This window comes from Condylura cristata, unplaced genomic scaffold, assembly GCF_000260355.1.
Source record: "Condylura cristata isolate star-nosed mole 26May11 unplaced genomic scaffold, ConCri1.0 scaffold00001, whole genome shotgun sequence".
Lineage (NCBI taxonomy): Eukaryota > Metazoa > Chordata > Mammalia > Eulipotyphla > Talpidae > Condylura > Condylura cristata.
Window position 1 is genome coordinate 65491553 of NW_004567102.1, and position 26919 is coordinate 65518471.

General features: G+C 34.8%; 1 protein-coding gene across 2 annotated transcripts in view; it reads left to right on the top strand.

The window, feature by feature from the left end:
* The window catches only part of LAMA2 (laminin, alpha 2), a 489259-nt gene that overhangs the window by 194298 nt on the left and 268042 nt on the right, over nucleotides 1-26919 (top strand). For both annotated transcript variants that reach the window (XM_004673842.1, XM_004673843.1), the window contains exons 5-10: nucleotides 1851-2030; nucleotides 5238-5327; nucleotides 6656-6773; nucleotides 12503-12681; nucleotides 17293-17392; nucleotides 22049-22209. In XM_004673842.1, coding sequence (XP_004673899.1) covers nucleotides 1851-2030; nucleotides 5238-5327; nucleotides 6656-6773; nucleotides 12503-12681; nucleotides 17293-17392; nucleotides 22049-22209 — 828 coding nt within the window. The remainder of the gene's footprint in view (nucleotides 1-1850; nucleotides 2031-5237; nucleotides 5328-6655; nucleotides 6774-12502; nucleotides 12682-17292; nucleotides 17393-22048; nucleotides 22210-26919) is intronic.

Here is a 26919-nt window from a genome sequence, read left to right on the forward strand (position 1 = left end):
TAATTTTTAATCAGTACTTTCTTAAGTAATGGAGACAACTTAATTTTAAACGTATTTCTGGTTGCCTGTCAAATGCCACACAATAGAATACACAAGATTTACTTTTTTGGGGAATATTACTGGATATTTGGTATTTTGAGATTGAGTAGTTTAGCTTACCTATACTCTTTCATTCTCAAATGTGGTGATTAAGTACATTTATTCTTAACTGACTATCCATAGTAATCTTTATTAGCTGGGACATTTAATATTTTTAACATGAAGCATTTTTAGTCTATTCTTTGTGGTATCAGCACTCGTTTTGCATCTCAGAATTTGCTGTACTTATTTCTCTAGTGACTAGAGTAGTTTATTGGCAGTCAGTTTGTAAAATGCTCTCAGGGATTATCTAAATGCAGGATGTTAGGAATGTAAATGCATATCATTGCCTCTCCTGTCAAAAGATGTAATTAGCACACATGATATATCATCTTGCGACAGTGGATGAAAATTCCAGTGGTGACCTCAAGTCATAGTTCTGATTGCATGTAAGACTGCCATGTTCCTAAATGGCTCCCTGCCCAGGACAGGACTTCAGACCCCTCCTTTTTTGCATTCCTCTCTCTTTAGTCTGCTATGCATGTGATCACAAATGTGTGTGTGTGTGTGTGTGTGTGTGTGTGTGCAGGCAAGCTCTGTGTGTGTTTTCAGACTGAACCTTCAACTCAACTTTGATTTTTTTCCAGCTGATTTAATTTATTGTGCAGGTAATAATGTATTTACAAAGAACACAAAAGTTTAAAGCACTTCTTCCTATTCCTATCAGTATACTACGTATCCTCATTCTTTACTATGGTATATACATAATTCATGATATAGATGGATAGCTTATTTAAATGGTGCCATTTGATGGATATTATATTGCTTCTCTCCTTTTACTGTTACCAAGATCGTAAATAGTTGTATATGCTATCTATGTATGTATGCATACATATGTGTATGTATTTTTTTTTTTTTATACCTATTGGATATTCTCCCAGAAGTGTACCCCTGTCTTGCCATCAGACAGCAATATCAATATTACCAATGTTTGGGGTATTTCAACAACTTGCAATATGATGAAGTTTATTACTGTTGTTTTCAATGAACATTTCTCTTTTGAGTGAGATTGATTCAAACGTTTCTGATGGGTTCTTATTTTTGTCTGATAATTTATAATTTTTAAAAAGATTTATTTATTTATGCATATAGAACTGGGGTATGGGCCAGAGTGTAGGGACAGTGAGAGGATTCACCAGAGACAGAGTGGGGAAGAGAACAGACCGACTGACCAAGTACACTGTTGAGTGGAGCAGGGGTGGGTCAGAAGAGGTCTGCAGCACCATATGGATCGTGTCCTGTCGGGGATTGAACTCATGCTGAAGTGGCTTTAGCTTCTCAGTACTGTGCTTTAACTCACTGCACCACCAGGGAGGGCCCTACTTTATAATTTTTTAAATGAAGTTTTCCAGTTTCTTAATACAAACCAAGTTATTAAATAATTTTACAATAAGTTTTAGAAAAAAAAAAGAATGATTTAAGAATTCATGGGAATTCTAGGAAACTCAAGTAGATACAATGCCTGGGAACAGTGGAATATTGGTAATTGCATTACAAATAAATGCACGGAATATAAACAAGTCTATTGTTTATAGATGTATTCTGTAAGTAGATAAAATTTCTCAACTACTTTCTTGTATTCTAGAGAGTAAATATGCATTTGATTTGTCTGATTAATTAGAAGGAAATACACCTTTATTCACAAAAGCCCCAACAAAATCAAGTATTTCATTTTTGGTGATATAACTGTTAAATTATTTCCCACTTTGTAGATTCACATCTCTTTGATCAATGGGAGACCAAGTGCTGATGATCCTTCTCCTGAACTACTAGAATTTACGTCTGCTCGCTATATTCGCCTGAGATTCCAGAGGATCCGCACATTGAATGCTGACTTGATGATGTTTGCTCATAAAGACCCAAGAGAAATTGACCCCATTGTTACACGAAGAGTAAGTTATACTGCATCATATTGGAGTCTATGAATGATAGTACCATTTTTAAATGATTGGTTAAAATAATTTGAGGAGATATCTTTTGGTGATTTGCTGAAGTGGGTATTATCGAGATTTTAAAATTTGATGGACATTTTCTTATTAAAATCTAAGCTCTATCACATATATGTGACATTTATCAAACTTTTAAACTTTATAAACTTAAATTTTAATTTCTTTATGAAATGATATCATAATACTAGTTCATAATCTTATTTTTGAGAAATAAATGAGTGTTTTGTCATTCCACATGCTCTGTTACACTTTCATAATAATTTTTGGGGAATTATAGGAAGTACAAGTTTAAAAATATTTCTGGTGGCAAATCACAGTAAGAAATGTATTTTATATCATGACCCCATTTTCTTTTTTTAGAGATTTACTTATTTATTCATACAGAACTGGGATACAGGATAGAGGTGCGGAGGGCGAGAAGCTTTACCAGAGACAGAGTGGGGAGCAGAACAGGCAGATTGATGAAGTACACTGCTGAGGGGAGCAGCGGGCAGGTCTGGAGAGGTCTGCCATGCCATGTGGTCTCCTCCGGGACAGGCGGGAATTGAACTCATGCTGAAGTGGCTTTTAGCTTCTTAGTGTGGTGCTTTAACCCACTGCACCACCAGCGAGGGCCCATCATGACCCCTTTTAATCACACATACATACAAATGTTATACTACATTATAACACAGTTTACACTTTAATGTGCAGAATCAGTTTGTAGCTTGTGTAACGCAGATTTTTTTTTTAAAGATTTATTTATTTATGCTTACAGAATGGGGTACTGGCTAGAGGTGTGGTGGGTGAGAGGATTCACAGAGACTAGTGGGGAGCAAAACAGGCATATCTACTGAAATACACTGCTGAGGGGAACAGCTGGCCGGTCAAGAGAGGTCTGTCATGCCATGTAGATCAACTCCCAGGTTCGGGGATCGAACTAGTGCTGCAGTGGCTTTGTAGAGCTTCATAGTGTGATGTTTTGACCCATTGTGCCACCAGGGAGAGCACATAACACAGATTTTATTTCAGTAGAGTTCTCAGGTAATGCAATTGTTGCTGTCCCATGGATTATTTTGTCCAATCAATTAACTTAGTTTTATTTCTTATTAATGAATCATAAACCATAGTTTATGAAAAACTGTTATCTAAGAAAACTGATTTTATATACTGTTTTATTTTTCTTTATGAAAAAATATTAGGAAACAAGTGCTCATAGAATCTTTTCAACATCATTGTAACGAGAACTAACAGAAGTATTATTTTCCATGTTAAACTAGAATTGGTGGGATTATGACATAGATGATCAGTTCAGCTTGCTATAAGTATAATTGCCCTTCTTCCTCTATGCTCTACCATATCTACTGGTTTATGGCGCCTCCCTTATATGCGCTAATACAACCATGACTTTATTACAAGAGTCAGTTCATCTATAAATTCACAAAGCAAATCAATGTTAACATCTACCATATGATTAAAGATAGTGGTTAAAGAGTTCTATAAGGAGAAACTGAAATTGAGGGACAAGCTCTTACTACTAGAATGATTCTAGTAAGGTCATACTTTTGCCACCAATTGCCAAATTGCTGAACTATGAAGTTGAATGTTAAAAGACAATACTTTTCACAGTTCATGAATAGAACCCACATACTTTTTCTTTACTTAAATGACCCATCATCAAAAAATAGTGTTACAGTTTTATAATATCCACAATGTACACTGGACTTTTTATGTGCTGTATTTCAAATCTGAGATTATTTAATAAATTTACATTTTAGCATATTATAAATTGTCTGATGTGAAAATACTCATTTTACAGCAATGTTTAGGCTTTCCAATTGTTAAAAACATTATTTTTAATTACAATTTTGTCATGACATGAAAATATCCACTAGAGAAGATTGAATGATTTTGAAGTGAAATTTAATCTTTCCTGACAGTATATCTATCAGAGAAAACATCAATGGAAGTAAATAGGTTCCTTTTATTATCTTTTGCAGAAAGTTGAGCAGGGTTTGGGTGCATATCTATTATTTATGACTTTACTGTACACAAGCTTTTAAGCAGTACAGTTTTAAAATATAAAAATCAACATATAAATGTGATTTTTGTAAGTACTCAAGTTCAGTAAACACTACATATAAATTTAAATATGTAGAAATAAGATTTTGATTGTCAGCTTCTCTTCGTGACTCAAAAGTGAAGCATTATAAATTTATATTTAAAACAGATTTCCCAATTTTGAATGCATCTACAAAAATGACTGTATCACCTTTTAAAGCAAATATCCTTATTTGTATATATATTATTAAGTGATGAAGTTAGTGAAAAGCAGACTTTTATATTTTCTGAACTTCCCAGAACAAGTTTCCTTTATTCTTTGAAGTACATCAAATTAGATGATGTAATGAAAACATAATAAAAAATACTATTTATAAACAGCACAAATAAACAAAAAAGAAAGAGAAAGTAAATGAAAACAGGGAATTTGTAGTTAGATAGAACTCAGATTTGTTTGAGTTCAATAACTACTTATTTGAGTTGAATAACAACTGCTTATTTTCACTAATCTGGTTTTTTTTAAGTGAATACTCAGAATAATAGAACTATTGATCATTGAGGTGGTTATTTATATTATTTGTGATAAGATGAAGTACTTACAATTATATAAATTTATGCATATTTTAATTAAAATTGAAAATTGGTTCAATTCTTTAATTTAAGAAATCTTTTAAAAGCAGCCCAGTGTTGGGCCCTCCATGGTGGCACAGTCTGTTAAAGCACAGCACTATGAAGCTAGCCACAGCCACTCCATGAATTTTATCCCTGCTAGGGTGGTGACCCAGATGGCATGTCAGACCTCCTCTGACCCACCCAATGCTCCCCTCAGCAGTGTAATCCATCAGTCAGCCTGTTCTGCACCCCACTCTGTCTCTGGTGAATCCTTTCACCATCCCTGACTTCTTTGGAAAAGAAGGCTCTAAAATGCCCATCTAACATAAATTAGAGTCTTGTCCTGGAGATACATAAATGTGCTTCAAACTCAAGATAAAAGTAGAAAGTAAATGTTTATTTACTTATTTTTTTCTTCTTTTAAACTGCATATTCCTTTGTGTTAGCTTTCACCTTGCAGTGATCTTAACAGGATTTCTCTCTGGATTGCTTTTGCAGTATTACTACTCGGTCAAGGATATTTCAGTTGGAGGGATGTGCATCTGCTATGGTCATGCCAGGGCTTGTCCACTTGATCCAGTGACAAATGTATGTATATTTATAGGATGCTTAGGCAAAAATACTGTAAAATGCTTCATGAGATGCTTTGCAGGCAGGACTCTGTGAATGGGTGTCAGGTCCCCACTTAGACAGTGTAACAGAAAGCCGTGCCAGGGTGAAATAGAGCTGGCAGTTAGGATGATAGACTTTGAAGTCAGCCATCACAGTATCAGAAAACAGATTAGTTTTTTTCTAAAAAGGCTGCAAACTGGTCTATCTGTTTTGAAACCTCTCTAGCTATGACAGCCTGCCGTATGATTTAGCTTTGGAGAAAGCCTGCCATCAATCATTCCAACCATTTCTGTTAAAAGTTTTCATAAAAAAAATTAATGCAAACAAATGAAAAATGTGCACGGAAGTGTAAATGGCCATGGAACAAGAGACTGAGGAAAGGCAGGGGCAGAAAGAACGAGGGTGGAAAAGAGTATTCCAGAGAGTGTTGAAACTGCCAGCCCAGAAAACAATGGAATGTGTTGGGGTTGAATTTTTCATTAATGACAATGTATTAAGTGAACATAACCTAAATGCAAGATAAATGGGCATCTATTTTTCTCAGTCATAAACAAACTGGTGAAATACAAAATCATCTATTTTTATAGTATACGGAAGAAATAGATAAGTATAGAGGAAATAGATTGAATCAGTGAATGTAGCTATATGCATAGAGTTTTCCCCCACTAAAACTGTAATACAAATGGTCTTTCTCTTAGTTTTCTGACTAATAAAGCATAGTGTTACCACTGAGGGAAGATTCCAATGTCCTGGCATATTTTTATGTGTGATAGTGTGTGCAGGGCATGGGTGCTGTTTTTTGGGTGTGCTGACTGGTAGTGATCCTCAAGCTTTGGGGCCTTGGAGGGTCATTTCCATGTGAGAAATCTAGACTCAGAACATACACAGATGGGTGATACAGTTCTGAAGATACTTCATTTTTATTATATCTGTACCTCTTGATGCCTGGGAATCTACTCCCTCTACATGTCTCCCCCTGAAATGCTAACAATTCTAACAGAAACCTTAAAGTGGATACAACCAAACCAGAAAAGCTGCATTATCTGAGGCATCAGAGAGGGATTTCAGTCTTCAGTGCCACCCCCAATTGGGCCTTTGACCTCTTTTAAGACTGAGCCCGGTAGTGCCAGAACAAGATTAGTGTTGACCAATATCTCCACTCCCCCCAGTGTTTACTCATCTTCTTTCCCAGCCTCATAGCAGGATTTGACATTTTGGTACTTAGTCTAGATTCTTTTAGGGAAAGCTCTTCATTTATGTCCCCCTCAATGCTAACGGACTACTTCCTTCCTCTTTTTCACTAGAAATCCCGCTGTGAATGTGAACATAATACATGTGGTGACAGCTGTGACCAGTGCTGCCCAGGGTTCCACCAGAAACCTTGGAGAGCTGGGACGTTCCTGACTAAAACTGAGTGTGAAGGTACGTGTCTGATGAGCCAACAGCACAGTGATTCTTCCTTTCCTGGTGAAAAGTAAAGGGAGAATACAAACATATATTGGGTTTAGCTGAATATAGAGTTCCAGTTTCGATATTGTATTCTGGGTAATAGCTGGTAAGACTTTTCACCCTACAGTTTTAGTTTCTTCTTGGGGTTACTTGTCTCTACCCCTCCTCCCCCGGTCTGGCAAATATTTACCAAACACAATGAATTTCCCATCATGTGGGGATTATGAGAAATAGATAAAAACATAGTATATGTTCATTATCATCAACTTAATGCATATGTATATAAACATTCAGCAAAACCTAGATTACACAGAAAGTACATTTCTAAACATATGTCTAAACATAAAATGGTTCTGAAACCAGTATAATCCTAGGTTTTTCTGATTGCTGCCTTTGAAGCTTATCACTAGCAAAAGTTTTTGATGCTCATCATCTAAAATGGGAGAAAAATAAGAGAGGAAAATTATATTCTACGTGTTAGTGCCAGTTTATTATGTGGGGGAAAAAAAGACTGGTTCATTAGTTATACCACTTAAAGGATGGTATTTTCGGGGCAGTATCTGGAAAGAGTATGAGAGTAATAAATAACAAAGAAGAAAGAAGATCAAATGTGTGTAAAGAATATTTACTTTAAAATAAGCATTAATTTAAATGTCTGGTTTCTATTAATAAAAGAGCACATGCTAACGTTAGAAATGGCATCACTGATAATCACTAGCATAAATTATACCATAGCAATTATCTGATAGTGACAACCAAGAAAAAAATGAAAGCAGTTAAAGAACCAGATATGCTAATATGTGCCAACAAATACTCTTTTAATGTTATTATTTTAAAGACAGCCCATATGTCCAGTTTTTCCTTAAAGGATGACAGGATATCCTAATTTTGCCAAATGACCCAGGATGGTAACAGGGATACTAGAAGAAATTGTGCTTCTTGAGAACTGCTCAAAATAAGACCTAACAGCAAATATTTGAGCTACACTATAGATCCAAACTAAAAACAAAGTTCACCTGAATTGAATTAAAATATTCATATTTAGTGAATCAGCCCTAGTCATATTTCCACATTTTCCTCCAAAACAGTCTTGGTAAATATTGGGATATACAATCACACACACTTATGTATATATTTTTGACTACTATATGATATATACATTATATATACATGTATTTATTGAATATGAAATATTTACCATGAGTCATGTACAGACATGCTCAATCGACTAAATAATGGATTCATAGCAAACTTTAATCATAAAATATTGTCCAGTCTTAAATACATTTTCTTTTCAGTTTAAGAATTTTCCCTGTATTGTGTATATCTTGAGAACCTTCATTTTCTGCATTCACCTCTGTTGCCTTGATCTTTATCTACTTGCTTGTAAAGGAACTTTGTTGTAGAAACCACCCATCTTCAATGAGAAACATCTGGAGGAACTCAAGGCTGTAGGAAGGCGTCCGATGCATAGCCAGCTTTGGTTTTCTTTAAAGCTTGGCTCCTGCCATTCCCTCAGGTTTTCCATAGCCTTTTCTAGTGAGAGCATTCATTCATTCCCAAGAGCAAATTCAAAGGAACTGCTGCCCATGGATACTTGTTCTTCAACTTTGTTATTTTGTCAATGATTTTTTCTTGGGCTGACCGTGTATCAGTAATCACAAAGTCAAGTGGCATTGGAGGGTAGCGTTTCTTCCTGCTGTGCAGAATCTTTAACTCTCTGCTTGGGCATGTGTGTTTAAACAAGGAAACAAAGAAGGCAGGTCAAACAACATATACTTGTTACAGTATCAGTGTTTTAAATAATGAAATTTTGAGCCAATTTTATCTTTCATTTTGAGGCAGATGAGAGGTTATATTTCCAAATTGAAAGTAATTGTCTTTTAAACTTACAGATTGAAGTTGGAAACCTTAAACCTAAAGCCTTTTATAAGTGTTGTGCTTTTGGCAACAAAAACCTTGTATGAAAATTTACTTTTACAGTTGAATTATGTTGCAGTCCCCATAATACTTAAGAAATATTCCTTCCAGGACATAACAAATCCCTCTATAAAATGATTAATCACCCTCTGATTCATTTGAGCTTAATTTGGATTTTCATCAGTCTGGCTTATTTGAGGCAGGATATATCTTATAAAGAACAAATATTCATTCCATTTTAAGCCTTTGCTAGTGGAAAGTTTCATATACTATATCTTAGATGTTCTATGAAATAGCAAACTGCTGATGACAGAACAAAAGAGTTTGATATACCCAGGTCCTTCAAGACTATCAAAGGAAAGCTGTGCAGTTTCAGGGCCTTTAATAGCAAGCAGTACCACAAGTAGGTTATCTTTACCACATGGAGTGTGAAAAGGACTGCAACTCAAGCACCAGTGTTTTGCCCACATCAACTCATGGGTATACATACTCTCAACAGCGCTAATTCTAAATAGTGTGAAAATAAGGTTCTATTCCTCTATTTCCCCCTTGGCTTATATTGGAAGCAGAAATCTCGACTATTTCTTGCAATATATTTTTGCAATAGTATTTTAAGGAATTCTTTTGCATGTAAATATTTAAAATTGCTTATCATGCCTACTGATTTACAGATTTTACTGTATGTTACCTAGAATGAAGGTTGAAAATACTCCATTAATAAAGCAAAAATTGGATATTCTGAATTAAAAGTCAACAGACTACAGAAAGTAGTTGCAACAAATTTAACAAAGAGGGTTCTTACTATACTCAGAGAACAATAAGTAAAAATGTTAACTGGGCTTGTTAAAAATAAACAAAGATTGAAATAGACAATTTTTAGAAAAAGAAGCTACTGACGACCATATAAAAGTTTATCACACATAACTTAGGAAACATGAATTAAAACAATGAAAATATTTCCTTAAACATATGTGTTTATTCTCCACTCAACAAATGTTTGAATGCCACTGTGTCCAGGAATTGGATTCCAAAAGCTGATAATCTCTGTGGTGAGGCTTTGGGGAAATTGTTTCATTAGCTCTTTTGGAGGAAAAGTAATCTAACATAGCATTTTATTTATTTTTTTAATAGAAATTTTGGAGGAAAACATTTTAATGAATTAAAAATTAAGCTTTGGCATGTCCTTTGAGCATCACTTGAGTATACTTGCTGAAATTAGTCAATGGATGCCATCATGCCCAGGTATAGGGCAGAACTATATCTTAGCTCTCGTTTTGTACTGAGAGTATTTGAAACAGAGATCATGATCCTTGTCATTAGTATGTAATTGCTAATACTGTTATATGGCACAAAGAATTTAGACACCAGTGCTAACAGGAAGCAGGATAGTGCACCGGTGCTGACTCAGTGGATTCACATTCAAAGGCTGAACCCCGTTTGTAGGAGATCAGGGGCTTATATACACATTCAGTTTCTCCAAGGCCCTACAAGGAGTACATTGTGTTGGCAGCTGTACACGGTCAGGTATAAGATGACTACATACCAAGACGTGAGCTGTATAGTAGTTACATACGAAGGAGTGAGTAAAGGACCAGTAGCCATGGGACCTCTGTGGACCATTCTGCCTCATGGCAGTACATGGTCTAGTGTGAAGCATGATTCATACCAGGAACTAAGTTGCATACCCGGAACTGAGCAAAAAATTGTTACAGAGCCCTCTAGGATGCTTATCTCAGGTCACCATGCTTCAATATTACAACTACTAACATTGGTGGAGCTGAGTATTTCCCAGCCATTCTGCATGATGTGTTACATTCTCAAAAGTAAGAGAGAAATATTAAAATAAATGACTGGAATTTTATCCTCGAAATCACACAGCTGAAAATGTGGGTTTACATTAGAATAGCCACTCCTACCCCCATTTCATTTTCTTCTAGTTGTTCTCAGCATTATTTATAAAGGTGAAATCTATAATCAATGTAATTGACCATTTTCTGGAACCTGAAAAATACCTCTGTTGAAGAAGTATCCTGTAGCTTTTGGGAAAAAAATATGTAAATAGAGAAAGTTAGGGTATTTATTGTTAGTAAAATGAAAAATTTCAGAGAGGAAATTGTTTTGATGGTTTCTTAATGACAGACCTCACATAAGACTTTGGCTTCAATATGATACAAATTGGGTGTATAGTAGGCTATATCATCTAGGCTTGTGTACTTAGACTCTATGACGTTGAGAAATGAGAAATCTCCTAACAGCACAAATTCACTCCTTTAAGCAAGGCATGCCTGTGAATAATCAAAACAACACAAGATTGAGTTCTCTGTGTGTGTGTGTGTGTGTGTGTGTGTGCAAATTAATGTAAAGAAGCAGGAGAAACTCAGCTTTTGATATGGACACTCTTTAGAATATATCTTTTGCCTAGGCCCTATCCAAAATAAATGCAATCCATTTTTCAAAGCCATATCTAGTTACTACTCTGATAATGTGACATGAAGAAGAAAAAGAGGAGTAAAAGAAGGAGGGATAGAAGACGAAGAAGATGGAGAGGAGAGGAAGGGGAGGAGGAAAATCAACTGGGAATTTATTTATTAGGCCTTATGTTAATTATTTTACATGCATTTTCCACACTTAATGCTTTTAAATAGCCCTGGTAATTTCTATTAACCATGATGTGTTTTATTTTGGAACCAAGCTTTGGAGAAATTAAAATGTTCCTCACATCCCATAACTAGTAGGTACTGAAGATAACACACTCAATCTAACACTGGTACAATTATTATGATCCCTGCAGTTATCATACATCTTAAATATCTCTCATAATATATAAGTTGAAAGCATAGTAGCAGTGCTTGGCCCTGCTGACTCTGGAACCTAACTACAGAGTAGTTTCCAAAGTTACTTGGTTATCTTTCACTTCTCTGTACCTCAAATTCTTAATGTGCCAAAAAAAAAAAAAAGGTTACTAATAGTATATTAAACCATAATTCAGTAAAGATATTTGAGAATCAAAATCTATAGAAGCAAATAAAAAGCAGATAGCATACACAGAAACCCCAAATTTACTTATAACGGAAGTAAAAGAAAAAAAAATGCTATCTTTTAAAAAATGATTTATTCACTTATGTATACAAGAACTGGGGTACAGGCCAGATGCTAGAGGGTAAGATTCACCAGAGACAGAGTGGGGAGCAGAACAGGCAGATCTACTGAAATACACTGCTGGGGGAAGCAGCGGGTGGGTCAGGAAAGGTCTGCCACCCACATGGGCCATCTCGCTGACAGGGAATGGAACTCTTGCTTCAGTGGCTGCAGATAGCTTAATAGTGCAATGCTTTAACAGGTTGTGCCACCAGGGAGAACCCAAAAAATATTATCTTAACTGTTCCTTCTTTAACCCATAGGATCTAAAACAGATTCACATGAAATAATCCATTTTCTGGATATTAATTTTTCAGAACCATAATTCATATTAATTGCTTGTAATATAAGAAATTGTAGGTTGAGTTATTATATCAGTTTTATAAGATAAAATCAGTCAAATACTTGAAATTTCATAAAAATTCAGCATAATTTATGTTTTAGTTATTTCAAGTTCTATTAAGAAGTGTGAATTTAATAATATAAGTAATAAATCCAAATACTTTCTACATACTTTGGTACTGATTTTAAAGATGTTGAATGTAATATAATTTCCATTACAATATATGTCTATTACATAGCAGAAAATGACTTTTAAATATATATGAAATTAATATTTATGGATTTATTTTTCCCTAATGCAGCATGCAATTGTCATGGGAAAGCTGATGAATGCTATTATGATGAAAATGTTGCCAGAAGAAATCTGAGTTTAAATATACATGGAAAATACATTGGAGGTGGTGTGTGTATCAATTGTACCCAAAACACTGCTGGTATAAATTGTGAGACATGCATTGATGGTTTCTTCAGACCCAAAGGGGTAAAGTATACATGTTCTTTCATGAAATGTTATTTTGATTTTTTTATGCAAGATGCACTGTATGGAAAAATAATTTTAATAAGACTTAGCACTGTAAAAGGTGATTAATCTATGTTTCATAGTAGAAACAGATAAACTATTTGAGGATAAGGTATACAATATTTTGATCTCTTTAGAATCTATTATTGTGCCTCATTCTAGTCATTCTCAACCTGTAAGCAAATTTGATTCTGATTTCAATAATTTAAATCAATTTTCCCTCTAAGTGAATTTCATAAAAATGAAATCATAAAGTGCATGCAATTTCACATTTTCAGATGTGCCCATGTTGTGTGCCTCAATGGTTCTTTTAAAAAATATCGCTGAGTAGTATTCCTTTCCATGAGCATACCACAATTTTTATTTTTACCTTTTCAATCATATTTATTTAAATTTGGACATATGTGATATCTCTCCTCAGATCTGATCACTGTTCTCACACCACCAAAACACCCATAGCACATTACCATTTTCTCTTGTGCTCTTCTGCTGCCACTTTTCACCTCCTTCCACCCCCTCTCCTTCCTCTCATGGATGCCTCATATCCATGCTCAGCTTTTAAAGCCTGTCTTTATCCAACCCTTTGTTGGTTTCCCTATATTCCACCTATGAGTGAAACCATTCAATATAAATCCTTTTCCTTCTTACTTATTTAGCTTAATATCAACCCTTCCAGCTACATTCAAATCACTGCAAATGGCTTAAGTTTATCTTTTCTGACCACAGAGTAGTATTCCATCATATGTATATACCACATCTTCTTGATCCTTTCATCTACTCTGGGACATTTTGGATGCTTCCATATTTTGGCTATTGTAAACAGGAGTATATGTTTCCTTTTGAATCAGTGTTTTTTGTGTTTTCTGAATAGATTCCTACAATTGGAATAAGGGTTTTATGACAGATCCATTTCTAGTGCTTTGAGAAAACTTCACTTAGCTTTCCATAGTGGTTATACTGGTTTGCATTCTCCACATCCTCGACAGCCCTTGTTGTTCTTATTTCTGTTTCTTTATTTTTTTTTTAATTTTTATTTTTTTAGATTTATTTATTCATACAGAACTGGGGTACAGGCCAGAGGCTCAGGGGCAGTGAGAGGCTTCACCAGAGACAGAGAGGGGAGCAGAACAGGCAGATCGACGAAGTACACTGCTGAGGGGAGCAGCGGGCGGGTCAGGAGAGGTCTGGCTCGCCATGTGGTCTCCTCCGGGGCAGGCGGCAGGCGGGAATCGAACTCATACAGAAGTGGCTTCAAATTCTCAGTGCTGTGCTTTAACCCGCTGCGCCACCAGGGAGGGCCATTCTTTATTTTTAGTATGGGCAGTTCTCTCAGTGGGAGGTGGTATCTCATTGTGGCTTTGATTTGCACTTCCCTGATAATGTTAAACATTTTTTAACATGCTTGTTGGCCATTTCTTCTTCGGAGAAGTGTCTATTTAGCTCTTAATTGGGTCATTTAATTCATTTTGTTGAGTTGTATGAGTTCTTTGTAAGTCGTTATCATCAGCCCTTTACCATACATATATATGGTATGAAATTATTTTCTCCCATTCAGTGGGGCTTCTCTTTTGCTCAACAGAAGCTTTTTAGTTTGATATAGTTTCAGTCATTAATATGCTCCTTTATTTACCTTGCTTCTACAGATGAGTTTTCGAGTGTTTCTGAAGTGTGTGTCATGGAGTGATTTGCCTATGTTCTATTCTGTATATGGTATAGTGTGTGTGGTTTATAGTTCTATCATGTGTCTAATAGTTGGTGTTGACTATCTTTTTGAATTACTTTGTGTCCCATAAGATGGTCTGTCCTTGAGAAGTTTTCATAGCATTTAAAAAGAATGTATATACTGTTGTTTGGGGGGTGAATATTCCATAAGTATCTATAAATCCTATCATCTGATTTGCCATTTAAGGTCATTATTCCTTTATTGATTTTCTGTCTAAATAATATGCCCATTGCTGTAAGTGAGGTGATAAAATTCCCACCATTATTGTATTCTGTCAATGTCTCCCTTTAGGTCTGTTAATACTTGCTTTATACATTTTGTACACCAGCTTTTTTATGCTACTTTCCATTGTATATATTTTTTTCATTATTTTATTTTGTGATATCTCAGTTTCTATTGAAAAAGAGGACTGAGAAACAATTAAGTAACAGGGTGCTGTTTTTTTATACTAACAAACATTGGCCTGAAAACAAAGGATTTTTTTTTTTTTCATTTGTAAGAAGGTAAGAGGGAAAGGAGGTAACAACAGAAGAAAATGCAGAAGAGAAGAAGCAGGGGATGGGTAAGAAGAAGGGAGAGGAGGAGGATAAGGAAAAAGAAAAAAAGCGGAAGGAATAATAATGAGATTAAGAAAAAGAATAAAAATAATACAAACAAGGTGGACAAGTACAAGAAGGATTAAACTGAACTCGAGGCTTATAAATTGAGACTTTATAGCCTATTTAATAAATTTTCAATATTATTTCTTTAAAAACATTTTTCCAGTTGTGCTCTCTCTTCTCTAAGACTACAACTGCATGCATGTCAGGGTGCTGATATGAAAGCACAGTTTATTGTAATTCTGAGACATTTTAAATAAGTCTCTAGTTATGACAGTTTCATTTATATTAGCAAGCTGGTTTTCATTTGTACATTAATCCTATATATATATATATATATATATATATATATATATATATATATATATATATATATATATTCTCAGGCTGTTTTTTCTATGATCTTCCAGTACAGGTGGCATAGTATCTATTAGCGTAGCCTTGAGATGTAATCTGCATGTGCAGAAGACAGTCAGTAATATAGTTGAAGTATAGTTGGAAGTATAATTCACATGCACAAAAACATACACCTATGTAACCTAGCATTAGGCTATATAAATTTGACCCTATGCTGGCTTGATCCACAAATCATATGAAAGCTAATATGGCTCCCGGGGCAGGTTGTACTGGGATCGGGCACTATTGTATTAGGGCTTGAGCCCAGAGGGGATGCTACTGCTGACTGCCACCATGGCTGTTCCTGTTGCCACTGCTACTGTGGCTTGGAGGCTGCCCTGGGGGGCCTAAGAGAGCCTATCCTGAAGGCTGCCAGGCTGTCTGGGAGTGTCCACTGCCATTGTGGACTATGTCCACCTCCCACCAGGGGCCATGGATATTCCACATGTTGCTGCTTCAGGCATCCTGTTGCTTCAATAAAGACTTGTTGCTGGCCCTCCAGGGCTTCCCTGACTGTTCTCTCATGTGGTGGCATCATGAACCCTGGGCAAGCTCTGAGCTGGCATATGACAACTTTTTGTGTGTATGTTAAACACAGATGCATTTATATGTGCTTATGAATACACACATGTATATCTCATCAGTATTTAAGTGTTTCTTAGCAAGGCAAATAATTTTATTGTTGATGGTCTTATTCTGTTGCACCTGGAAAATAAATGTACTTGGAGTATATTAGTACAGTCTGGCTTTGTCTAATTAAAATATCTAATCCTAAAAGCTACTGGCTACATTGAATTCGTACTATAGATAGGAATCTTCTGAGATTCTTTAAAATTTTATTCCTTTTAATTTTAATTTAACATCACAATAGTTGTTATTAGTATTCTCATATTAGAAAGAAATAGTAAGTCATACCACATTGCAATTAGTAAGTGGCTATCCTGGGCAATGAGCTCAAACTTCCCTAATTAGGGGCCTTACATGGTTTTCTCCTGGGTGTGCTGCCTCTCTAGAAAAACAAGATTTAATTTAACTATTCAGTAGTAATTTTTTTAAAGATTTATTTATTTATTTATTCATACAGAACTTGGTACAGGCCAGAGATGCAGAGGGTGAGAGGATTCTCCAGAGACAGAATGGGGAGCAGAACAGGCAGATGGATGAAGTACATTGCTGAGGGGAGCAGCGGGCAGGTCAGGAGAGGTCTGCCTCGCCATGTGGATCACCTCCGGGACAGGCAGGAACTCATAAGGAAGTGGCTAAAGCTTCTTAGTGCTGTGCTTTAACCCGCTGCGCCACCAGGGAGGGCCAGTAGTAATATTTTTAAAGAATCTATATGGATTTTCATTTACTCATGCCATGCTTTTTGTGCAAAAAGTTCCTGAAAAATAAATTTGGGGAAAAATGCTAATTTTAATTAATGCTGTAATAAAAAAAACAATTAGGAAGAGTATTTTATAGAATGAATATTAGAAAATAAAGCATTTTATGTTATAATGCCAATTATGGTTATAAAAGGAATACTGAAATGGGTTGGGTTAAAAGACTTCATTTGGGATTTTTTAAAAAACTTCAGCAAAGGACAAAATGTGTTGAATGTTATAAGACAGAATCTTGGTAACCATTGAATCAAGGCAACAGATAGATAGAAGTATTGCTTTTGCCTTTTTAATTCTGTGTATCCATATGGTAAAGATGGACTTATAGAAATGGTAAGCATATATTAAAACTAGTTTCTTACAATTTTTCTCAATATAGTTCATTACTATGTACTATAATTATCTTGAAGTTTACTGCGTTGAAAATTATTTGATTTTTTTATTACAATTAATGAAAAGCATTTTGTATTTTTAGGTATCACCCAAGTATCCTAGACCATGCCAACCATGTCACTGTGATGCCGTTGGCTCCGTAAGTGAAGTCTGTGTCAAGGATGTGAAGCATGCTCGCAGAGGTGAGAGCAAAGCCTCTGAGGCCGGGGCAGCTATGAGCCAAACAGGATTATTTTCACGAGAGCTTTTTGTAGTTAATTTTATTCATGTCCTAGACTTATATCAGTGTTCTCTTTTTTATGTATCCCAATAATTACTTTCATGTTTGATTACAGTGCTTTAAAAGCAAGACGAGTTCAATCATTTTGTTTCATATGTGCACATAGACTTTTAAATGTCTATGCAAATCTATATTTTGTGGTCACTCACATATCAGTCGGGTATGTAATTTTTGTCTTCTTATTGATTAGATTGCTTTGTAGCTTCTATGGTTTCCTGTATGAAATGACAGCTTTCACTGAGAGATGTGTGTACCGCAGTGGGAAGAGCAAATAGAGATCTCATACTGAGATGTCAATAATGCAGAAAGCAAGAAGTATACATAAAGGATTAAAAAGTAGGAGTCATGAGTAACGAAAGGGAAGAGGCTGTCACTAATTTAAGCCAATTACTTTCTCTGAGGTTTGAATTTCATGATAAAATCCAAACCTTAAAAAAAAAAGTAAATGTCAAAGTGACACTTTGATGCAAAATGTTCAAGAGCTACTTCCAGAATTGCTAACCAATGTAAAAATTCTTAGGATATATTTATTTATGTAACAGTTTATTTATATCTCAAAGTGGGTTCTTTTTTTTTTTTTGAGAGACCAAAATAAATTATGGCTATGATATCAGTTTCTTTCACCACTGACTTTCAAGTGAAAATATTGGCAGTTTCTTTGCTACAGGGTAGTTTATCTGCTTTCTTTGTAAAACTTGGGATTATCAATTTAGCTTTAAAGTCTAAAATCTTAAAAGATTAAAAGATGTTAACTTTAATACTTAAGTGGTGTATTTTGAGGTAATTTTTCTTTTTTTTTCATTTTTTTTAAAAGATTTTTTTTTTTTTAAAGATTTATCCATTTATTCATACAGAACTGGGGTACAGGCCAAGGATGCGGAGGGTGAGAGGATTCACCAGAGACAGAGTGAGGAGCAGAACAGGCAGATCGATGAAGTACACTGCTGAGGGGAGCAGCGGGCGGGTCAGGAGAGGTCTGCTACGCCATGTGGTCACCTCCGGGGCAGGCGGGAATCGAACTCATGCGGAAGTGGCTTTGGATTCTCAGTGCTATGCTTTAACCCGCTGTGCCACCAGGGAAGGCCCTTATTGCTCCTTTTTATAGTAATAACAAATTCACCTTATTTTTTTTAAAGATTTATTTATTTATGCATGCAGAACTGGGGTACAGGTCAGAGGTGCAGGGGCAGTGAGAGGATTCATCAGAGACAGAGTGGGGAGCAGAATAGGCAGATAGACTGAAATATACTGCTGAGGGGAGCAGTGGGCTAGTCAAGAGATCTCTGCCAAGTCATGTGGATCATCTCCAGGGTGGGGGATTGAACTTATGCTGCAGTGAGTTTAGGTTCTTAGTATTGTGCTTAACCCGCTGTGCCACCAGGGAGGGCTGAATAACTCATATTATTTTTAGCGATGTCATTTAACTTTGCCTGCTTTTAAAATAGTAAACATATTGTTGGAAAAGTTATGAAAAGTGGAAGAATTAAAAATATCAGTTCATCATGCAGTAGTAATTCAGATATTATTTGTTGCAACTTTATATGAATATTCCCCCATATCTACTATGTATTTTTGTGTAATATATCTTTATGTAGGCTTACAATTATTTATTCATTCAACTCTCTATATATACTAATATTATTTCTAATTTTTATTTATTGCAATAATAATTTAGCAAAGATATGTCTATAAATATTTTCAAGTTTGGTTTTAATTGTTTTATTTTTTATTCAGGCAACATTGGTTTATAAACTATAGAAGATTTAGCATTGTAGGCTCACACCTTTCCATCTATCAATATGTTACCACACTGTACTCATGGATGAAGTCCAACAATTCTCCTCTGTACTCCATGGGGCCCCCTTTCCATCCCAGCTATCACCACTCATCTTGTTGGATACTTGGGCTGTTTCCGTGACTTGGGCTATTATAAATAGTGCTGGAATGAACACAGGCGAGCTTGCATCTCTTTGAATTAGTGTTTTTTTATTCCTTGGTTAGAAACTTGGTAGTAGAATTGCATGATCATATGACAGATCTGATTTTAATATTTTTTAATATTTTGGAATTGATTAAGACAGTCCTTTTAACATTGTCTTCTAATCCATGAACATGGATTATCTTTGTGCTGTCTAGTATTTTCATTAATAATGTCTTATAGTTTTCATTATATAGGACTTTCATGTACTTTGTCATATTTATTATTAACTATTCAGTTACTTTTTGCCCTCTGATTTTATTTATTTTTCAACCATTCACATATCTATGTAAACCTGGGTGTACATTTCCCCCCATTCACATGTAAACATGCATGACTGACTCTTCATCAAATTCTCCTATCCCCGTTTTGCCTATATTTCACACAGTAAAAGTATTGCTTTTGTTTTGCATTGCCAATTTGTTTTCATGGATTATATTTACTTATATTCCATATAAGTGAAACCTTCTGGTATCTGTCTTCCACTTTCTGTCTTATTTCACTTAACATAATCACCACAAGATTCATCCATTTTTCTCCAAAAAAACACGCTTATATTTTAAATAACTGAGTACTATTCCACTGAAGATTTATTACATGATTTCTTTATCCATTCATTTGCCATTGGGCACTTGGGTTCATAACGACTTATTTAATTCTTTTTTTGTGTGCATTGATTTTATATTTTTTAGTTCAGTGTTCAAATATAGGAATTCAAAAGGTTTTTGTAAATTTGATTTTTTAGTTCAACACTTTATTGCAATGAATTATTTTTTCTATTAGTTTTCAGTGGTCTTGCTGTCTGACAATAGTGATAGTTTTACTTCTCAGTTTGCATTTCTTTTTTTTTTTTTCTATTTCCCTTATTAATTGCTCTAGTTAGGACCAGCAATACTATGTGAAATAGTAGTGGCAAAATTGGATATCTTTGTGGTGTACTTCATCTTAGAGGAAAAGCTTTGTTTCTCATCTTTGAGTATGATGTTGGTTGTGGGTTTGACATGTATTGATATGTCAGACAACACTGCAGTGATAAGGTAAGGAAACAAGAGTCGAGGAGCAGGCTGTAGGAAGTTTTTCTTTTATTCATTCACAATATTTTTAATTATGCTTAAAAGATCATATGTTAGAGAATTATAGCCAGATTCTAATTAAACCTACTACATTGTGTGTCTTTGTTGTTGAACATTAAAACTCTATTGTTTATGTTAAAGTAGACTTTAAAAAGTTACTATACTAAAATCTTGGGAGCTAAGGTTTTCCTATAGGATGTATGATTCTCCCAAGAACAGGATTCAGACCTCTTTTTTTAACAGAGAAGAGTGGGTCAAACTGAACACTGGATTATGGATTTTTGGGAAGTGAGTATACACCTGATTCCCATCCATGGCTCAAATCTTATTAACAAGGCTTTTCACTGATCAGTCCCTGGGCCCAAAGCACATCAGTATTGCCCAAGACAATCAAGTGTCTAACTTGAAAGGAGCCTTGTTGCTACACCCACAATATATGGCCTTTATCATGTTAGGATATGTTATTTTTGTGTTAATTTTATAATAATTTTTATCATATTGCATTAACTTCATTTTATAATAAATGACTATTGAATCATGTTAAATGACTTCTCTACATCTATTGAAATGATCATCTGACTTTTATCTTTCCTTTTGTTGATGTATATTACACTGATTAATTTGCAAATGGGAATCATCCTTAGATTCTTGAAATAAATCCCATTTGGTCATGATGTATGAGCCATTCAATTTGTTATTGAGTTAGTTTGCTAAGATTCTGTTGAGGATTTTTGTATCTATTTTCATAAAAAATATTGGTTTGTAGATTTTTTTAAAATATTATTTCCTGTCATCTAATTTTGTACAAGTAATGTTGATTCATAAAGTGTGTTTGGAAGCATTCCCTCTACTTCAATTTTTTGAAAGAATTAAGAAGAATGGATGTTAGTTCATCTTTGAAGATTTATTATAACTCACTAGTGAAGCCATCTGCTTAGGATTTTTTGGAAGTATGGCTCTCTTACCCCTTCAGATATAGTTATCATAGTGATATATTTATTTAAAAATAAAAAAGTAGCTTTAAGCTACTTTCATTTCTTTCCTTCTAATTTTTTTTAATCACCAGAATATCCATTTCCACAAAAGCACTTAGTCTTTTTTTGTACTTAGTGATATTATACTTAGACTAGTGCTATTAAATATTTTAAAACTCATGACAATGTTCCATCTTGGATAGTCTAAAGGGGCTTATGAACCAATGGCTATGACAGGGTACTTTTTAGTCTTAATCCAGTGTCATCTGTCTGTGTTAGAAAATTACTCCTTGATTATTATTATGATGTCTTTCTTTTATTAATTCACAATATTTTTAATCATGCTTGAAAGATGATATGTTAGAGAATCATAGCCAGCTTCTAATTAAACCTTCTACATTGTGGCCTTAATTTTTCTTTGCTGGTGAACATCAATAATCTAATTTTTGTGTCAAAACAGACTTTCTAAAATCTTGGGAGCTAAGTAGGTGCCTTTGCTTTAAAGTGTTGTTGTGTCACCCATCTTCCCTTAGGTCTGGCACCTGGATCCTGCTATTGTAAACCCGGCTTTGGAGGTTTGAGCTGTGATCGATGTGCCAGGGGCTACACTGGCTACCCAGACTGCATACGCTGTAATTGTAGTGGCATTGGGAGCACAAATGAAGACCCTTGTTTTGGACCCTGTAACTGCAAGGTACATTGTTTATTCTGGTAATGTCCCACTGTGAGTACAAAAGTTCTACTTTGACGTCTCCGTCTGCTGGCATTAAACAGTTATAATAAACTTGCCTGTAAATTTTCCCTATGGAAAATTTGAGGATTTTTTATAACTATTTTCATCAAGAATATTAGCCTGTAGATTTTTTTTTTTTACTTTTTCCTTTCATATAATTTTGTGTAAGTAATGTTGATTTTGTAAAGTGTGTTTGGAAGCGTTTCTGTATATGACACTCTGGTAGGTGTCTTTAGAAGGCTAGTAGGTTCACTGCAACAAGTCTCTTGCCATTCTGTCTAAAAACTGAAAAATACATGGAAGATAAACTATTTCAAAAATCTGTCAATTTTTTAAGCAAAAATACCTTCTCCAATTACCCATATAGTAAATTTAAAATATACCACAGGGACCCTCCCTGGTGGTGCAGCAGGTTAAAGCACAGCACTAGGAAGCTAAAGCCACTTCAGTATGAGTTTGGTCCTTGCCCTGGAGGTGATCCACATGGCACGGCAGACCTCTCCTGACCCACCCGCTGCTCCCCTCAGCAGTGTACATTGTCAGTCTGCCTGTTCTGCTCCCCACTCTGTCTCTGGTGAATACTCTCACTGCCCCTGCACCTCTGGCTGTCCCCCAGCTCTGTATGCATAAATAAATAAACCTTTAAAAAATATATGCCACTGTAAAGAACAACTCTTTAAAACTATCATACACTAAAATCTAATTCTAAAATTAATTCTATGAATGGTTTCATTCTGGATTTTAAAAATACCAAGGATGCATTACACCTGAAACTTATACACAGAGAAGAAACAGAGGCACACAGTCTAAAATAATAAAACTGATTTTTAAATATAGTGGTCAGTTCTGAATTCAGTCAAGTTATATGGTATTAGCTACAGAACGAACATTCTGTTGAAGAAGTTAACCTACTGTTTTGATGTAAAAATGAGTATTAGTGCTTTTTCTCTCGGTTTTCAATCACAATGATACCTGAATAAGAATATTTCCTTTATGAATTTATTAATCTCATCTTGAAGCTATAAATTACATGCTTGCAGTTGTCATGTGTATATACAGAGTGATAAACAAAATGTAAATATTAGTATTACTGTTAAGTATATACTTATTGTGAAAAGAATGTATGAAATGTCAAGCTAGATGTTATTATAGTTACATTTATAACAGAGGTAGATTAAGTACCTATCTTGGAGAATTGAAACAATAAAACTCCTATCTACATAAAAAGACAGGAAACTCACTGTCCTTGAAGAGTTATTTAAAAATATCATGCTCCAATTTAATTCTGTCTGTCAGTTTAGACAACTCTACAGACTCTTACATCTTCGCTAATATTTACCAGAATATACCCTGTATGTGCTTTATTCCTTTCCAACAGTCTACTGAAATGTCTGTCCTTCATTACCTTATACTAAAAGGACAGGCATGCTGAGTATAAAATGAAAAAGAAATTTCCCAAGTGTTTAGAAATCACACTGGGAAAAAAATAAAGAACAATTTTATAAATCTATATTTGCAAGGAAAGAGTAACAATGAGTGAAGGACAAACCTCATTTTGCTTATTTTCTTTGTAAAAATAGTGAGAGACTGGAACAGGAGTGCTGCAGCATTGGCAAAATACAAGGGAAAGGTCCTTGAGTTATTGCCTGCTCTCTGCCTGACTCTTGTACCAAGAGTGATATAATCATAACCAAAAGAATCCTTTCCACACAGTCACTTGAAGCTCTCTACAAAAATTTAGGAAAAAAACCCAAAAAAACAGCAAGTAAAAAATCATTAAAAAGAATGAAAATTATGTAACATTATTAAAAAAGTTGTCCTTCAACTATGTGATGGTTTAAGTATTAATAGATGACTGTAAAATAGACAAAGAAATAGATGTCTATAAACACCTATAAAGTAAGTGCTTTTTAAATAAAACCTGCAAAAATCCAGTTGTATTAAATACATGTTTGAAAATCATAAATTATATGCATTTAGCATATGAATTATATCACAGTATGTACACATGCAAGGCACTATAGTCCGTTGCCAATAGCTTCTTTTATATGACAATAATACATAACCCAGCATTTTAACAAAATTTTTATGAAATTTATTTAAAGATTTATTCATTTATTTATTTATGGAGAGACCTAGATTGCAGGCCAGAGGTAGGGATGGTGAGAATTCATCAGAGACAGAGTGGAGAGCAGAACAGGTGTACTTACAGAAATATACTGCCAAGGGGAGCAGTGGGCAAGATAGGAGATGTCTGCTGCACCATGTAGATTAGCTGTCTGGCTGGGGACCAACCTCATGTCTTAGTGGCTGGTGATAGCTTGATAGTACTGAGAATTTAACCCCTGCACCACCAGGAAGGCCCCAATGTATATGTAATTTAAATACTGACAGACATTTGTTAATGTCAAAAGAAATAAGGATACTCATTCTGTTTCTCAAATCATGATTTGAAATAGGAGTGCCAGTTGATTAAAACAACAGATATAATAATGTTACTTAGTAAATAGAACTATTCAGAGGTTAATATACTTCAGCCTTAAATACAAATAAAATATCTTTGTAAATGTTCATCTCCAAAATACATATCAACCATTAAACCTTTACACATTTGCTCATTAACGTACAAATACAGAGCCATTTTCCCTTTAGATATAAATATCTCACTTTCTGATATGTAAACATTTTAAGAAAGCACTTTAGCATGAAGTGCTGAAGTCTATTGTAAATTTTAGATTAGAAACTTTAAGGCAAAATGCTATATTGAATTGATGTGATATAACTTCCCGCATTTCTTCCATTTCAAGTACATATATGGTGATTAAAACAAAGAGAATAGATTTATAATCATGTAGATTAGGTAAAGATAGGGAAATTACTAGATGTCAAACCAAAGAGGAAAATTTAAGTTAAGCATAAGATGAAGTATAACTGAACAAATGGGGGTGTATGTGGAGTTGCTGATCTGTCCTTAGTTCTAAAATGGGTTCTCTAACACAGAGAAGTAAAATGGAAATTCACATAATCTTGGACTCCACAAATGCACCTGATAGTGAAATAGTCACTAGAAAATTCTATCTGCAAGCTGAAAGAGGCAGACAGAAAACTTTCCCTTTCCTTTAGAGGTCTAGACAGGGAAAAATGAGCACCCTGTGAGAAATCAAATCCCCAAACTATGTGCCACTTGGGGATGAGTTGGTTTTATTTTGCTTTTTGTGTTAGCATTCGTCAAAAAGTCAGGCAAATGCTATTCCCTCAGGAAACACAATACAGCCTCAACTAAAAATGAGCTCATCATAAGCAGTGCACAGCTCAAAAGGAAAATAACTACAAAAGGAGATCATTAATCACAAAGTCATCAGAATATTCGTACACTAAGAACTAGAGAGACTACAATAGTCTGAAAGAAATCATATGAGCATAAAAGTATAGAATTCTATTTTATCCAATATAACATAATAAAGAAATATCTAGAAGTATATAACAAGGACAATATGAGTTGAAGATAAAATAATAAAAAAGGGGAAAGAATAGGAAGAAATACAAAATAAGGCACTATCCTGTATTAAAGAATCCTTAAGTTTAGGAAAAAGTGCTATATAATTTACTTCTAGGAAAAATATGTAGTCACTGGAATTTAAAATTCAGTGAATGGGCTAAATAAGAGATTCAGAACTGCTAGGTAGAGAATCGGAAATACAGTCCTGAGGAAATTACCTGTAAATTTGCATACAGAGTTTGAGAAATAAAAAATACGAGATGCTAAATGACATGGCTGATAGAAAGATAAAATTCAACACACATAAACAGGAGGTGCCAAAGAAGAGAAACTATATTTCTGAATATAGAAATTGGGGAGAAACTATATTTAAAAAATAGTGAATGAGAAAAGAATTTGTAAAGAATTAAGGAAACATACCAAAAATTAAAGTACATATATTTTCAGTTTAAAATATAAAGAAGAAATCCTTCATCAGAGACCTTACAAAACCTGCACACCATTCAAAACAAAGAGAAAAACATATGTTTACCACTCGCAATTCAAACTCATGGAATGAAACTGCTCGGTTATTTATTACTTTAGTAAGAAGAATATTGAGAGCTTGTTTGGAGGTTCTAGTAGGGGAGTGCAGCTATTCTTACACCCTGGCTGGAAGACCGGTGCATCCCCGCTCCCGGAAGACAAGAAGGAAGCACATGGAGCACTGAGAGAGGAAGGGGACACCTGCCTAGCCAGCCAGATCAGCTGAGTCAATCCTGGCCATCAGTGGGGTGACAGGTGTCACAGCCATATCGCCCTCACATCCTAGTAAGAAGAATACTGAACGCAGAAGAGAGTTCCAGTAGATTGTGGAACGCGAAAATCAATCTACGGGTAAAGCGTGTTTATCTACCAGTGATAAACAAATAGAAAATAGAAGAGAAAAAATAGAATAGCAACAAAAGCTATACAATTCCTAGAAATAAAAAAAAATGTCTTCAAATGGAGATAATATTTGAAAAAGTTACTAAAATTATATTGAATTGTAAATGGGAAGCTATTGGACAGGAAATCTGCTGCTGCTTTGTGGTGGGAACGCAATAAGGGGTATAAGTGTTGTGGAGCAGATTTGCAAGGCAAGACTTTGCTTCTTGAGCAGAAGTTCTTGTGTCATTTATTGAATGTGTGGG